Source organism: Poecilia latipinna, unplaced genomic scaffold (genome assembly GCF_001443285.1).
Source record: "Poecilia latipinna isolate Pla-1442-1.1 unplaced genomic scaffold, P_latipinna-1.0 Scaffold4477, whole genome shotgun sequence".
NCBI classification, from domain to species: Eukaryota; Metazoa; Chordata; class Actinopteri; order Cyprinodontiformes; family Poeciliidae; genus Poecilia; species Poecilia latipinna.
In genome coordinates this window covers 7,644-24,303 of record NW_015117093.1, presented here as the reverse complement: position 1 = coordinate 24,303, position 16,660 = coordinate 7,644, and the positions used below count along the sequence as shown (strand labels likewise).

At 38.6% G+C, this 16,660-nt stretch overlaps 1 protein-coding gene across 4 annotated transcripts in view; it reads left to right on the top strand.

Annotated features, from left to right (window-relative positions):
• Positions 1-470: 470 nt before the first annotated feature.
• Positions 471-16,660, top strand: part of sema4ab (sema domain, immunoglobulin domain (Ig), transmembrane domain (TM) and short cytoplasmic domain, (semaphorin) 4Ab) — a 23,827-nt gene continuing 7,637 nt past the window's right edge. Inside the window, exons 1-11 of one of the 4 annotated variants that reach the window (XM_015026014.1) lie at positions 471-694; positions 1,797-1,894; positions 2,134-2,347; positions 4,546-4,706; positions 10,105-10,164; positions 10,838-10,936; positions 11,350-11,443; positions 12,065-12,187; positions 12,610-12,737; positions 13,899-14,080; positions 15,746-15,890. In XM_015026014.1, coding sequence (XP_014881500.1) covers positions 2,236-2,347; positions 4,546-4,706; positions 10,105-10,164; positions 10,838-10,936; positions 11,350-11,443; positions 12,065-12,187; positions 12,610-12,737; positions 13,899-14,080; positions 15,746-15,890 — 1,104 coding nt within the window. In that variant the 5' untranslated portion in view covers positions 471-694; positions 1,797-1,894; positions 2,134-2,235. Of the gene's footprint in view, positions 695-1,499; positions 1,895-2,133; positions 2,348-4,545; positions 4,707-10,104; positions 10,165-10,837; positions 10,937-11,349; positions 11,444-12,064; positions 12,188-12,609; positions 12,738-13,898; positions 14,081-14,659; positions 14,849-15,745; positions 15,891-16,660 lie in introns of those variants that run through there. The other 3 variants (XM_015026015.1, XM_015026016.1, XM_015026013.1) reach the window with 3 other exon arrangements.

The window sequence follows — 16,660 nt, the reverse complement described above, 5'->3', positions numbered from 1 at the left end:
CCGGGAATCGAACCCAGAACCTTCTTGCTGCACGGCAACAGCTCTACCAACTGCGCCACTGTGCAGCCCAACCCAGATGCAATAAAGTGGTAAAATAGCCCTTTACTGAAGTTTCACAAATCACAAACATGGTTATAAATATTCTGCTGTTAGAGTAGAATAATTTAGTCTAGGTTTGAAGTGTCTAGGTGTAGTAGTTTTTTAATTAGCAGTTCTAGTATGAAAGAGATGCAAAAAAATGGTGATAATCGAACTTTATCGAGTTTTCACAAATCATACAAAATGTTTCACAAATCCCAAACAAGGTTTTAAATATTCAGATTGAAGAGGAGAATAATTCAGTCCAAGTTTCAAGTGTCTAGGTGTAGTAGTTTTTAAACTAGAGTCCATTAAAGATGCTGAAGGTAATGAAAAATTAGGTGGAATCGCCCTTTAGCTACTGGAAGCTAGCGGTCTTGATTCCGCCCTCCTTCTGCTGCACGTTCTCAACAACTTCCGGTTTTCCAGCTGCTGTCGTAGCTATCAGCAACTGCAGATGCTTTGTGCTCACCGTCGGCAGTTTCGGGTAGATTGATCAGTAGAACCGCTCTGCGGTTTGCTTAAAGTGGATGGCTGCAGGTCTACCTCGGAGGATCAGCCAGACAACAGCGGTCACATGAGAAAGAAAGGAAGGCTGCGATGGAGAAGAGCCACAGTAAGACCAGGCTGAACAAACTGTGTCTGTGTATCGGTACTGAAATATACAGAATGTGAGAGCGTTGTTTTGCAAGAAATGATAATAAAAGTAAAGTTACAGAAACCACACGGAATAAAATGAGCAGATAAGTGGCTGTTGTTGGTGTGAAGTTTAAAGTCAGTACTTTGCGCGTACGGCCTTCAGACTGAGAAGCAAAAGAGTGATCATCTGAACTCAAGTGTTTTAGCAGCTTAACACACTTTATAGAAACACACAACTATAAATCTCTGTCCTCACTGCTTCTAACGCTGGACAAGTTTATAGTTTGTGCCACACAAGTGTTATTTAAAACACCCGCTAGGGGGCACTCCAGCTAGCTCTGACCAGACACCCCAACCTGTATTTATAATAGAATAGAAACATCCTGTATTGTCCCATCCTTTGTTGAAATATGGGGAAATTTCTGTGCAACAGCAGCAAAGTGAGCCAGGCAATCAAAGTAAAGTCGTGTGACTCAATATTTAAAAATAGAATAGAAAAAAAGGGCAGAATATTAACATAATTACTGTGTACATTGTGAGAAACCATCATTTTGATGATCACACAAGAAACAGAAAAAGTCTAAGTGCTGAATCAAAGTTGCCCAGACGTTGCAAAGCAAGCTGGTGCTGCTGTTTGTTTTCCAACTACATGCATGTTTAATCAGTTAGAATAACATGACATTTCATATGTTACCCTGGACTCTGTAGGAGGAATCATCTTGAAGGACCATGAAAACCGAGTTAAAATCATCATTTATTAAAGCCAAATAAGTGATAACATTGTTTTGGAAAGACAGAGAAAACAATGTTGGTCCATCACCATGCTTCCTTATGGGAAACACAGAAATTGGCCCAGGATATCAGTTTCTGGTTCGTTTTCTAGGCCTCTATCTATCCACACTCCTCATTTGCATAATGAGGCAGAAATGCATAAGGAAAAATAAAAGAAAAGGAGACAAGGAAATGTAAGAAGAAGAAACGCTTGTATAAGGAAAAGGAAAAAACAAACAATATACATAAATTTATGCTTTTACCTTTTATTTTGTAAGGTTTTGTTCTCCACAACAATGTCTTTGCAGTGAAATTCCCATCATCCATTTCAAGGTTGTGCCTTTAGTCCCGACAAGCAAGTCCAGATGTGAAACAAAGTTGTTAACCACTGTATTAAAGACTGCAAGTAAATCCAGCAGCACCAAGACAGCAGGACTAACAGTCATCTTATAATAATCATAAATAATTATTAAACACAGAGTTTCTGTGCCTCTTTAAAGTTGATTTTTCAGATTTCACTGCATTTCTGTCTGTAGCTGTTCTTGATAAGAACATTCTGAACATGACTTTAAATACTAGAATAAACAGTGACGAATTAGTGAACATAGCAGCAAATTATGTGATGGGTCTCTGATTCTGTTGCAGGTCTGAAGATGGTTTGAGGTTCCAGTATAGCTACAATTCCTCCCTGCTGAGACTCTGAGGGTGTGATGGTCATCTAACCCAGTGCTCGCCTTCTGACTGTCCATGTCATCAGAGCTAATGGACAGTTTCTGCTTGCTGCGTCTCACCGTAACCCTGCTGCCTCTGCTGAACCCATGCCTGACCAGGCTGACTCCCAGAGTCTCCTTCCCAATGGGTGAGTGAAGCCTCGTCTTTGTGTTCCACATGATTGATGGTCTGATACTTGAAGACAGCGAACGCTTTACCCTTCACTTTCAGGAATGAAGCAGTGTGCCTCTAAGTGAAGTGCCTAACAGAGGCGCTGAGATGAAGGGAAGCAGCATTAGGCACTAACAGGTTAGAGGGGCAGTATTATGTTAAAATGACTTTTTTGAGCTTTGCGTCATGTTATAAAGTTATTCCCTCAACAAAATGGAGTGTTGCCTTGTTTCTTTAATGCATATTTGAGAAATCCTTGAATCTCCAACGGCAACCATTCAGCCTGGGGGGACCAATTAGCAAAAACCTGGTTGAACCGCTCAGTATACAAGCTACTTCTCTGTGCAATGCTGATAAACACATTAAGGCAGTGGTTCCCAAACTCTTTCTCCTGGGCCCCCCCAAGGGTTTTCCAACTATTCGCCCCCCCCCCCCCCCATGGCTTACAAATTGTAACTGTCTTGAACAATCTGTTTGAGCGAGGGGGTGCGGTGGATTTAGAGACTCTGTTATACTCTGCCCTGGCTCCAGACAAATAAGGGGGTGGGGTTTTTGGGGGGCAAAATGAATCGTAGCTGAACATAGAACACAACACCAATAGCCTACAAGCTACTTGTTAACAAGCTTAAGGTGCTGTATTAATATTAGCTAGCTAGTCATCTTTTAGCTAACTTTACCTGCATCCAACAGCTTTACTCAACAGTCTGTTAGTTTGAGGGAAAAACTGTGAAAAGTTCTTTGCGTTTTGCTGCCAGGATTCTAACACACACCTGCATAGCTCTGCACAGCAGCAGCAGGTCTCCTTCACTGCCGCACAGGTGTAAACCCAGCGCAAGTGTCGTAGCGTTCATGTTGCGTTTAAAGGCGGCTCGGAAAAACAGGTTACAACATGTTAACGGATTAAACAACGGATTTAACTGCTGATAAAAGTGACAGAGGACACAGATATGGGAAGTGCGGAAGCCCCTACTGTATCAAATTGACAGGGGAATAACAGAGAGTTGGCCATTCTAAGGTAAAAACCGAGCGCATACAGCGTTTATTTATTTATTTTTTTTATTTTTTTATTTTCATCCAGACGGCTTCCCGCACCCCCGCAATGGCACGGCGCCCACAGTTTGGGAACCTCTGCATTAAGGTGTTAATAGAGGAACAATGCTGTGACGACTTCCTGTTGGAGGAGTTTCAGAAACAGTCTGCGTTTTTAAAGAGAAAAGGGACCAATTTTAAGGTGTTAAATTACAAAGTCAATTTTATTTTAATTCATATTTTATATATACAGCATATGTACAGCAATTGAAGGTAATATAATTACTTGATTGGGCTATGAAATGCCACTATATGTTTGGAAAGTACATAACACTGCCCCTTTTAAAAGATAATTTTAGTTAAAAGTCTATTTGAGAAGAACTATATAACTGAAGCCTACCAATGCTTTCAGAAAATGGAAATCATTGGAATTATGATAGAACACAGTAAACCAGTTACAGTATTAGGATTGAAATAATTTGACAGAATACAGAACTCAAAATGTATGCAAAATATCAAAACATTTAGTTTTTTTTCTGGAGGCGAGACTGTACAACATCAGGAAGACATGTATTTCTGTTATTATTGCTGGAAACTGTGATGATTACAATATTCCCAGTTTTGTCTTTTGTTTTTTTTCTTTCTTTACAATCATACAATGTACACCACTCTGAGCTTTTGTGTCACAGCCACCAGCAATGTTCATCAGATTTGGACATTGAAGACCTGATAATTGGCCAAGTATATCACTGAGATGCAGAGCATAAATGCATGACACATAAATTTTAGCAGTCTACCAAATATTGTTCCAAAACGGTACTTAGTGACACTTACATTGTGATGAGGATCTTAGTGACACTTACATTGTGATGAGGATTCATTCAGTATGCTGTGCAGAAAACCAGCTAAGATTCTATTTTAAAAAGTTTCCCTGCATACCAAGCTGGTGATTTATTGCTCAGTAACTTTGCGTCCATCATTTTTCTCATCCCACTGATACTTTTCTGACTTCTCTGACATGATAAACTTCAGTATCATGTAAGCTTTTGTTTGGTCTCCTGTCCAATAAGAGGCCCCATCTGTTTACACCTTTAGCTCTTTTATTCTGTTCTTAACTGAGATGTATTGCTGTGTGTTAAATAACAGGTAGCCCAGGGAGACGTCTCACCTGCTTCAGCAGCCATGACCTCAGTAACACCACAACCCTTCTTCTCAGTGCGGATGGAGAAAAGCTGTATGTAGGAGCACGTGATGCTGTGTTACTGCTGGATGTTGGTCATAAAGACACTGTCCTCCTGAGGAGCAAGGTTAGGGAACAACAAAAAGTTCTTCAGGTCGATGTAATAATGTACTTGTTTTTCATAGCCTGACATTTTCTGTGTTTTTTGTGTTGTATTTGTGGCTGCCTCTTTCCTCTTCTCCATTTGCAGCCTTTTCACTGATTATGTGTGGCCCGCCAGAACAGGTGGTTGATGCAGATGGAGACTTTTTGTTTTTCTTTAATTAGATCAAAATTAAGACGGACAAATTACATTTTCTACAATGGAATTTATTAAGTACAACACAAAGTATTTGTTTTTAACAACCATGCTTTCTGTTTAATTTGATAGTAAATAGGACGACATTTATCAACTGACTTCTACTTAGACTTTAGAGAGCCCAAATCTGCTTTGAGTTAATTTGTTAAACCTGACTTACTAAAGAGAGTGACCCAAATCCTGGTCTTATTTACTGAAAACAGGGTGAATATTTTTTTCATCTGAGCCCAAAATAATTTACAAGCAGGATTTATTTCTTTTAATAATGTGAACAACTCAAAGTTCTGCAATGATTTAAACTTCCCTTTCCAACAAAAAACTAACTTCTTTAGAATTATTGTATAATTTGTTTGTCATTGAGCATCAAAAAACAAAAAATACTGTACATCTTTTGTGATTTAAAAATTTTTTTTGGCCAATGAGTACTTTTGACTTGACAATTTTGGTCCAGGTGACAAAAAGTTTGGACGCCACTGATGTAGATGAATGTAATGGACTTTTTAGTGGTTTCATTAAGTTTCATCCAATATAACCTAGGATAAGCCCCGCATTAAGTTTCCTTTGGAAGTCACAATTCAACCGTGCAAAGTCCCACTGCAGTACATGGCAACACAGTGAAGCAAAGGCTGAGCTGTTTACAACGTAACAATGCCAAACACTGGTCACTATGTCATGTAATGCCACAGCATATAAAGAACAACAGTTCAGTGGTGATTAGAGGCCATACATTCACCAGAAGCTGAAGCCTCTGGTAGTCTGACTCAGTCATCATCAGCAGTTCAGTGCAGAAACTAAACACTGAACTGTTCGGTATAGGTTCTGGATGGTTTAGGGTCATCTGAGATGTGACCATCAGGTTTTGTTCTTTGGGTTTTCTGTTTTAACTCTGATTTGCTTCTGAGAATTTATGAAAATTGATGTTTTCTTTACTGAAATGTTTGTTACTCTTACATTATGGGATCATTGTTGCATGGAAGCAGCCTTTTTCCTTTGTCCTAAACCAGCAGTGACATAATAAATGTTGCCTGTTGTTGCACCCTCTGGTGGTTGATATGGACATTACACTCATACTCATACTTATGGAGTGAAAATAGTCTCAAAATATCTGTGCGTGTGTAAAAAGATTTGTGTGTGTGTAAAATGATTTGTGCGTGTGTAAAAAGATTTGTGCGTTTGTAAAAAGATTTGTGTGTTTGTGTAAAAATATCGGTGCGTGTGTAATACTGGATTTGTAAACCTTAAAAATAAAATAAACCTTCTCCTCCTACATGTTGAAAAGTACACACAAATCACCTGGTACGCACACACAAAACTGCATTTACACACAGATCCGGTTACAATTGCACAACTATTTTTGAGACTCATTTCACGCTTCGGGGAAGCTCCTAGATTTGGGTGTAGACGGTGCGTTTACATGCTAGTAAAAGCTGGGGCATCTGAGTTTTGCTCCGAGTCTAGTGTTTTTATCCTCTGACGTTTGCACTGTGCTTGTGCCGAAGTGGCAAATACTTTAGTTCGTGAAAAACGGTATATCTCAGCACTTCCTTATATTATCCTAAAATTATTTATAGACATATTGTGCATTTTTAAGCAGTACAGGAGACTAAGTGGTCTGGAAAGCGACCACTGGGTGGCAGGTGGCGGAATGGTTCGCTGGCCAGAAAAATAGCCAGGCAAATCCAGAAGCAAGACGGAGCGTCCCGGTGGTCTGTCCTCTGAAGTAAGTAGGAGCTAAACCTGCAGGCTTTGCCCTCCGATTATAATGAGACATGGAGTAATTATAAATGATTTCAGGTTACGTTTTATATGTCTGGTATTTTGATACTCTGCCCTCCTCATATGTTTCTGTTAGTGGGAGCTAATGTTTATGTCAGCTATGCTACGTTAGCTGTTGGGAGCTGAGTCCGTGTATTTTTATTGTCTCATTCTGCACAGTTTGAATCTTTAATCCATAAAAAATGATCTCTGTGTAGTTCTTACAGTATCTGTTTTGCCCAAAAGGTTCCAATCACATTTCTAAGTCAAGTTGCTGACTGATATTTGTATCTATAGTTTGTGAGATATTCTGATTTGCCTTTTACTTTATTCACTAAGTGAATATAATTAAGTGAAATAAATTGCCTTTCGATTCTAGTTTATTGACTTTCTGTGTATAAATAACATTTTATATTTATCTCTACACAGGATGAAACGGCTGACTGATGGATCGGGTCTGGTGTTATTTGACTTACTGGAGGATCAGGATCTTTCAGATCTCATCTACCTTCTGATCCGATGGAGCTGCTGCAGGAACACACTGATCCTCTAACAGGATCCTCAGATCCAGGCATCGATGTCTGGTGTCCTGCAACATTTAGATACGTCCTGGTCCAACACACCTGAATTAAATGGCTGCTTAGGACAGTCAAGTCCTCCAGAGTCGTGCTAATGACCTCTGACCTCATGATTTGACTCAGGTGCGTTAAAGAATAGACATCTAAAGATTGGAGGACACCGACCCTTATGAACTGGAGTTAAAGCCCTGCTATACAATTTTCACTTAATCGTAATTACATTTATTTGTGTACAGTGGAAATTTTACCTGTGTTGAGGTAGATGAGTTTACATAGCGCCTTTACTTTAAAACCATTTTGGTTTCCATTTATTGAAAGTAAATTACAAACATTTAACCATAGTTTGATCACTGCTTTATGACAGAAAAAAAGTTTGATGTCACAAATATAAGATTTTAATAGAGGCATCATTCAATTTTTACTGTAGAAAGAAGATGACAAGTGTTTCCTGAATTAACTTTAATGTTCACCTTACTGCACACAAAGGACAGATTAAATATTTAAGATTGCAACAAATCTGTTGAATCTTTAACAAAATAGGTTCAGATTAACATGGGTGGATTCACAGCTACCTAAAGTTAACAATAAAATGTCTTCAAACTTACATGGATGTTCAAATATTTACTATAATCAATTAACAAAAGAAAACACCATAAAGCTGTTTATTCAGATAAGACCAAGGTCAGTCTGTACAGATTAAGGATATACCATAACATCTACCAACAGAGCAGGTTAACTACTGTAGTTGTTTGAAAGGCATCTTGGTTCAGTTGACGGCTCAGTTTGAAGCTTCAGGTTTTGGTGTTGAACCTCCTAGAATCTCAGCTGCTGCAGATTGCCTGAAGATGCAGAGAAAAGTACAAATAGACAGTTAATGTTAGAAAGAAATTATGTTGATTTTCCTGAACAGCTGATGCACCGATAGACCTGACTGACAGAACATTAGTGAACCTAAAAATGACTTGAATCATCACAATGTATGTAGAAATGTTTATTTTTATGTTGATCAAAGGTTTTACATTAAATGTTTTTCTGCTATTTTTGCAGTGGTGCTTTAAATAAATGCATAAAATCTTTATTTTCTTATGTATGTCTATTAGCTCTCAATTGTGTCATAATATCAATCGAGAAAGAAATTTACTGCATGTGAAAATTTAAACCATCTGAATACATTTTACCATCTACATTCATCAACTTGAAATGAAGATGAACAGGAACAGCAGGTTTGTCCTGGTTTGCAGACGAGGTATATATTTGTTTAAGGGCCGATGAAATGGGGTCCAGACACAAACACAGTTTAATCTGAAGATTCTGGAGGATGTGTGAATAGGTCTGTTACCATGAAACATTTTACTGTATGATAAATTGTTCCAAAGTTCTCAACAAACGATAATATAGTTCTTTTGAGGTCATGTTTAAGTTATATAATGGTAATGATGAAATACTAATGCAACACATTCTCAGATTCTAATGAACATTTAACACTGGAACTGGAAGACATTTTTAATATCCAGAATAAATAAAACTAATGAATTTTGAAGTCTTCTCAAACAAATTGCTTTTCAAAATAAGGTCTAATCGAGACCAAAGTACCAAACTGAAGATTTTTATTATCCAGTTTTTGGTACAAAGAGAGAAAAAAAGAGAAACAATAAATCATGCCAATGGAAATGATTGAGTTTGTTTTATCATCTGATTAATTGATTTATTGATTATTCTGACAGGCCTATGTGTGAACATTAGACTAAATGTTGAAAAGTCAACATAAATGAAGTACCTTTCAGTTTGTTATGGTGAATAAAGTCTAGCTGCAGATGATGTTCCTGCAGGTCCAGATCTACCTTCATTACTGCTGAAGCAACAAAATACGGTTTCAGTGATAGTGACCAACATCTATAACTGCCATAATCTCCTGAAGATGCTTGTCGACTTCGGCATCATAAAACTTAATCAACCTGGGTTAAAGTTAAGACTGAAGACAGACTATCAAACTGTGTGACAGTAAAAGTCCATGCTTAGCTCCCAACAACTAAAGTAGCAGAGCTGACATAAACATTAGCTCCCGCTAACAGAAACATGAGGAGGGCAGAGTATCAAAATACCAGACATATAAAACGTAACCTGAAATCATTTATAATTACTCCATGTGTCATTATAATCGGAGAGCAAAGCCTGCAGGTTTAACTTCTACTTACTTCAGAGGACAGACCACCGGGACGCTCCGTCTTGCTTCTGGGTTTGCCTGGCTATTTTTCCAGCCAGCGAACCATTCCGCCACCCAGTGGTCCCTTTTCAGACCACTTAGTCTCCTGTACTGCTCAAAAATGCACAATATGTCTATAAATAATTTTAGGATATTAAAAAGAAGTGCTGATATATTCCGTTTTCCACGAGCTAAAGTATTTGCCACTTTGGCACAAGCACAGTGAGAAACGTCAGAGGATAAAAACACTAGACTCAGAGCAAAACTCAGATGTGCCAGCTTTTACTAGCATGTAAACGCACCATCTACACATTTCACGCTTCCCCGAAGCGTGAAATGACTCTCAAAAATAGTTGTGCACTCGTAACCGGATCTATGTGTAAATGCAGTTTTGTGTGTGTGTGCCAGGTGATTTGTGTGTACTTTTTCAACATGTATTGGTGTAGGAGAAGGTTTATTTTATTTTTAAGGTTTACAAATCCAGTATTACACGCACAGATATTTTTACACACACACAAATCTTTTTACACACGTACAAATAATTTTACACACACACAAATCTTTTTACACACGCACAGATATTTTGAGACTATTTTCACTCCATACATACTGAATCTGTTGTTTTTTGTAGCTGGACTGGAGCCCTTCCGAAAAAGACCTAGAAGAGTGTTCCATGAAGGGCAAGAAAATGGCAAGTGTTGATTTGCATTTATGCACCAAATTCCTGTATGGACTAAATAACTTTACATTTTCCAGCCAGAACATTTAATCCCGAGGTATCAGTGATTAAAAACATTTAAATGATTACAGTGACAGTGGTGAGATAGTTCATATCATTCTCTCCATTCCAAAAGAATAGGGACATAAAATATCATCATAATTTTAGAAGTCATAATAATAGTGAGCTATTTAAAATAAAAATGTGCAAAGCATGTTAATAGATATAAATGTAACAGATCTGCTTGAGAAAATAAAAATCTCTTCATGTTTTCATTCTGACATTTCACTCTGAAAGTGTTATCCCATCATAGTCTACTGTAGTAACTACAGTAGACTATTCACTATTCACTGTCTTTTAAAATCTACAGCTACAGAAAATCATCCAGGTTCATCAACCTGAATATAGGGTTTACATTTCCACTGCATATGCTCTTTAGTGTTTTAATTTGTTCCACAAAGCATTGGTGCTCATGGCACCCAAATGGCTAGCACCATTTCACCGTCACTATAGTAACGGATATCTCTGGGTAGAGCTGTAGACTTTGTGGGGCTCTCATCAGGTTCTAACTGTTATCAGTGGGAAACTGGTTTTATTGGTTTTATTTTATCATCTGAACTCTAACTTTTCTGTTTGGGTTTTTAAGGCGGACTGTCCCAATTTCATCCGAGTTCTGCAGTTCTTCAACAGCACTCACATGTACGTGTGTGGAACATTCGCCTTTAGTCCACGCTGCGCATATATCGTAAGTTTTTATGCTGGCATATCTCTGCTGTAAGATCACTTCATGTTATTCAGTTAGGATAAACCTTTGCAGCTGTTTTCAGATGTTTGGCTCATAAGGGTATAACACAATGAGTTTAGAATGTTGAAATTTTCACAATATTCAATTTTCTGATGCACTGAATTTTGTGTTTTCATATTCTAGGTCAGCCATAGTTATCAAAATTACATGAATATGCTTGAACTAGTTCACTCTATGTATAATAAGTCCATCTAATGCATAAGGTTTGCTTTTGGAGATCAGTAACTTTTTCACAATATTTTTAATTAAGAAAAGATGTCTGTCCATGTGCAGGGTCATATAAATGAGACACCTTGATGTCTCTTAGATGTCTTAAAATCCTTTAACTGATGACTTTTGACTTTTCTGACCAGAACTCAGAGACACTCACAATGAGCCTCAACACTGATGAAGGGAGAGGTCGCTGCCCTTATGACCCCTACCAGCGCAACACTGCTATCATTGTGGGTAAGGTAAATGCTGCCACTACTGCGACCGCTTCACTGTTACACATTTAACGTGAAATCTATCAGTCATTTTTTATATTCCCTCCTAAAGAGAGCGGACTCTACTCACCTTCTAAAGATGTGTGTGTGTGTGTTGGAGGTTTTATTGTTTAAGCTTTAGTGTTCACTCGCTCCTTTTTCTTTATTCAGAGCCCAAGAAATGAACAAATTTAACAAAGAAATCCAGCCTATCATGTACTGTTTGTATTTTACTTTACAGTCTTTAGAATACATCACACTAAGTTAAAGACCTCAGTTTAATCATATCTTCTTTTTATTTTACCAGGAAATTAAGAACATAATTTCCCGAAAGATGCAGAAAATCAATTTCTCAGTTTTGTTGACATTGATACAGAGTCTGCCTCTAAAATGAAAAGAAATCAACAGCTTTTCTCCGACATACTTTGATATAGTAAAGTTGACTGATTTCCAAAATAGAGAAATTCTAAAGTAAATGGAACCATGCTGCAAGAAAATGAGTCTTTTTCCATTGACTGATGCAAAAATAGTCCATTCTGTAAGAAAAGCATAACATAATTAATAAATCTTGTGCTGGCTGCTGTGTGTTGTGTGTGCTACTCAGGTGAAGAGCTTTACACCGGTACTGTGGCAGACTACAGAGGGAACCGACCAGTCATCTCCCGACACCTCAGTGAGGGCAGCCGGGTGGACCTTAAGTTGGATGACACTTTAGGATGGCTGGAGGGTGTGTGCACTGACTCTCATCCTGACACATTTCAAAGTAATGCAGTTGTACTCAGGCTCACTGATAAGTAAATACACTTTGGCTCCACCTTCCAGGACGCTGTTTTGTTTTTATGTGCTGACTCTAAAGCCAGCTTAAACAGTTTGCAGCTGATGACAGTCTGTGGGATGCTGTTCGTTCCCAGCGGTCTGGGGCAACAGCTTCAGCATCTTGCTGATCTGGGTCCAGTCTGCAACATACACAGGCAAAGGCGTGAATAAATCCTACTGTATTTTCACTGATTTCTATTGAGTAAAAAAGATGCACATCTGTTCTGACATTTAAAAGGCTGACATTTCCTTGAGAGGCCCAGGTCAAAGTTCTCAATCTGATTTTCTCTGTACATTTGCATACATTGACCTTTTGTATCCTCTTTCCTGTAGATCCAACCTTCATCAGCTCCAAGTTCATTCCACATGAGGAGAAAATCTACTTTTTCTTCAGTGAAGTGGGCAGAGAGTATAACTTCGTAGACAAGTTCATTGTCTCTCGTGTTTCTCAGATCTGCATGGTAGGTTCAAAGGACCTGCATCATCATGTATAGAAGAAAAAAGCATTTTTTTGCTATGCTCCTTTACAAACCTCAGCCAAAAGTTGCAAAAATGGTGAAGATGTTAATCACTGAACTCTGACCTTGAGCAGCAGCACACAGTTAATCACAGTGATCACCCAAGTTAGTAGCAAAGAGACTTGGAAACTTTTGAAACTACTTTGAATAGTTAACTGAGCATACTGTACTGTTTGATAACTAGATCAACTGGAATGGATGTGTGACTGAATTGTAATGATGTTTTTGTAAAGTGCCTTGAGTGCATAGCACAAATTCACATTTGTTGTGAATTGGTGTTATATAAATAAACTGAAGTGAATTGAGTTGTGATAGCTAAATGTTCAGCTAGAATTAAATTCGATAAAGAAAAGATTTCTGTGGTGATTAATCTGATGAGCAGCAGGTGGTTTAACACCTGCCTATGGCTTTAAAAGCATTCTGCCACAGCATTTTGTTGTTTTTCATACATATGAAGCAATTCTAAACATACAGCCAAGTTTAGAAAAAAAGCACACAGTCTTTGAAGTCTATACCTGGACATAATGAAAATCATCAGATTTAAATTAAATCTAACCTGAAGTACAGAAAGAACTGCCATTGTTCACTGAGCTAAAATGAAAGACGAAGCTAAAATGACCATAAAACTAGATTCACTCTTGATGCTTTTATGACAGCAGCCAGGTGCAGCTGATCAAATCCACTTGATCAGGACCTGTAAAAGCTGGAGTGAGTGCCGTTTGCTCCTCTGGAAAACACAGTGTGTGTGTTAACATGAAATCATGGTGGAAAGACAGCAGGAATAACTGGCCATCAATCTAGTGAATGGTAAAATGTTACCAAACCATCTGTAAACCATCACTGTACAGTATGGAAGGTAATTCCCAAATGGAAAACATTTACTTCAGCTCCCAGTCTGATTCTTCTTCATCTAAATGAAACCAGAAAGTAAATGTATTTTTGTGATAATTCCACATGTCCATGTTAAGTAAAGCCATACATTAGATATAAGCACAATCCCTCATACCAACCATGAAGCACGGTGGTGGGGTGTTAATGATTTGGCTGTGAAATGCTCAGTAGTCTGAATCAACTTTTTCAAGTGTTTTTCCTGTGACCCATCAGAGTGATGTCGGAGGTCAGCGCACTCTGCAGAGACGATGGACCACGTTTGCCAAAGCTCAGCTGTTGTGCCAAGATGGCAGCGAGCTCCCTTACAATGTGATCCAGGATATTGATCTGCTTCCACCGGCAGAGGGCACTTCAGTGGATGACATACTGTTTTACGGCATCTTCACCTCTCAGTGGTCAGTGATGCAGGTTTTCTGTCTGCAGGGCTGTTTCCCTGGTTACTCCAGGACTGTGGGCGGGGATTCAGGTGGATTTGCTTTAATCTGGTCAACATCCACAAATTAGAGCATCAATTCAATTCCCACTTTCTAAGAAGAGTAACAATGGACTATTGATGTGAGGGCTCGACAGACAACATTTTGCAAGTAAGATGGACATATTATTGTGTATATTTTGTGATTAGAATATTACTTTACTGTATTTATGTCCACTGGCGAAATACCAGCTAATGCTAGCTGGTATAGCGCTATAGTGCTTGGTGTTCAGCCCCCGCTCTGAAAGCTAACCGAGATTATCTTAAAAAGTTTCAGTTATTTTCTAACATTGACTTAGATATCTGATACAGGAGCCTATTATAGAAATGACACAATATAATATATATTATAAAAATCATAAATATAATATATAATACAATATATATCATAAAAACATGTTATAACATTCACCAGTAAAGTTTACACAGGTGGCAATGGCTATTATTTATTTCACTTTGTCAAAGTAAGAAACATCCCAAATCTCCTGTTTTTGTTTTGAAGGTTTCCCTAAGACATGATGTGAGGAAGAAGGGAGAAATGTCTTTAAGAAGAGAGATTCACTGCACAGCACAGATGAATCTCACATCGGATTTTGGACCCAATCACTCTTAAGATAGAACTCGTTGACTGGAAAACATGAAAAAACCTATATGTGTGTGTGTGTGTGTGTGTGTGTGTGCGTTTGTTTGTAATACCTTCTGGGGACGATTTTCCTGACATATACTATGTTGTGGGGACCAATTGCTCCTTGTGGGGACCGGAGCCTGGTCCCGACAAGGGGAAACCCTGTTTTTGGGTCAGGGGTCAGAGTTAGGGCTAAGGTATGAATTGAGTTTTGGTTAGGGATAGGGTTAGGTATGTGATGCTTAGGGTTAGGAAAAGGGTAAAGGTAAGGTTTAGGCTGTAGAAATGAATAGAAGTCAATTGAAAGTCCCCACAAAGATAGCAACACAAACGTGTGTGTGTGTGTGTGTGCGCGTGCGCGCGTGCGAGTGTGTGCGCGTGCGAGCGTGCGTGCTTGTGTGCTAAACACAAGTAAACGGTCTGTCAAGCCCTCACGTCAATAGTCCGTCGATCTGATCAACAATATCCCGCAGTGCTGAGGCATCTTCTGCTGTTTTGGTCGAGCAAAGCAGGGGGGTCTTTTGTTCTCGTCCCTTTTTTTGTTTGCTGCATTTTATTTGCTCTTTGTTTGCGCCATCTCTTTTTGTTTGCTGCATTTCATTTGTTGTCTCGTTTTTTGTTTGCATGTTTTCTCTGTTGCTCTGCATTTGCATCTGTCGGCCACCGTACCTTCTCACATCATCTCAGCAGCACCCTACTTTCCTTACAAGCCTCCTCAAAATATTTTTGTATTTCTTCCTGCCATTTTGGGATTGTACTCTAAAATATATTTTATAATGCAAGGTTTTAAACATTATCACTGGAGATTCTTAAAAAGTAGATGCCAATGTGACATCTTTATCAATCTCAGACTTTGCCTTTGTACAAATTTTCCCACATCCCCATTAAGGAGGATCTCAAAGATGATTTCTATAGACATCATGGCTGTTATTTATTTATTAATAGCTGTTTTCCATAACACAGGGCCGTGAACTCTGGAAGGTCAGCGGTGTGTTCCTTCACTCTGACTGAGATCAAATCCATTTTCTCCGGGAACTACAAAGTCCTGAACAGAGACACGTTACAGTGGAGCGCACGAGTCCAAGAGAAGGTGGCAAACCCAGGAGAGGTAAAACGAGTCACATTGAGAATCGGATCAACTACTGTTGGCATTTCTTTATTCTTTGAAAGTGGAAAACTCACAGGGTACTTTGCATATAAAATGAAAAATATAAGTCTTGAAGCGCTGTCTACAGTACCTTCAGGTTCTTGCAGTGGAAATGCACTTTTTCAGGAACCACGGTAGTTTTTCTCCCACCTGGGACACATCACATAAAAGTGGGTAGAAATATTCCCTGAAAACAGCCCTTAATTATAGGTGGAACTTTGTAATGGAGGGCTGCTAAACATTTCTTACTGATTTCATCCTCTTAGTATTTTGTTTCATTCATTTCCAAGTTGTATAGCCAGCATGAGTGCTGTGTTTTTATGATATTGCAATTTTTTGCAAACTCAGCATTTCAACTAAAATGTTTTACTCAGTGTTTGCAATCAAGTACATTGAGAACACTAGCCACTCTATGTAGAAATAAAGGGAGTAAGTAAAGGAAGTGTGGAGTGCAGCATCTCCATGGAGACGGAGAGTTGTGTTCTCATTAAAGCCTTTAAGAGTTTTACCTGGTCAACTTAAATTAGTTTTCAGCATTTATGTTCTTAGATTAACGTGACCACAGTGTACAGGGCTGAGTTTAGGCTGCACTGGAGTGGACACACTGCTACTGTGTGTGGACAATGATCCTACGATACACAATTGTCAGGGACCAGGCAGTACAATACGCCTGGTAGTTGAATTCAAAAAAAGGTGGGTTTTTATTTACCCAAAAATATGAACAAAGGTTA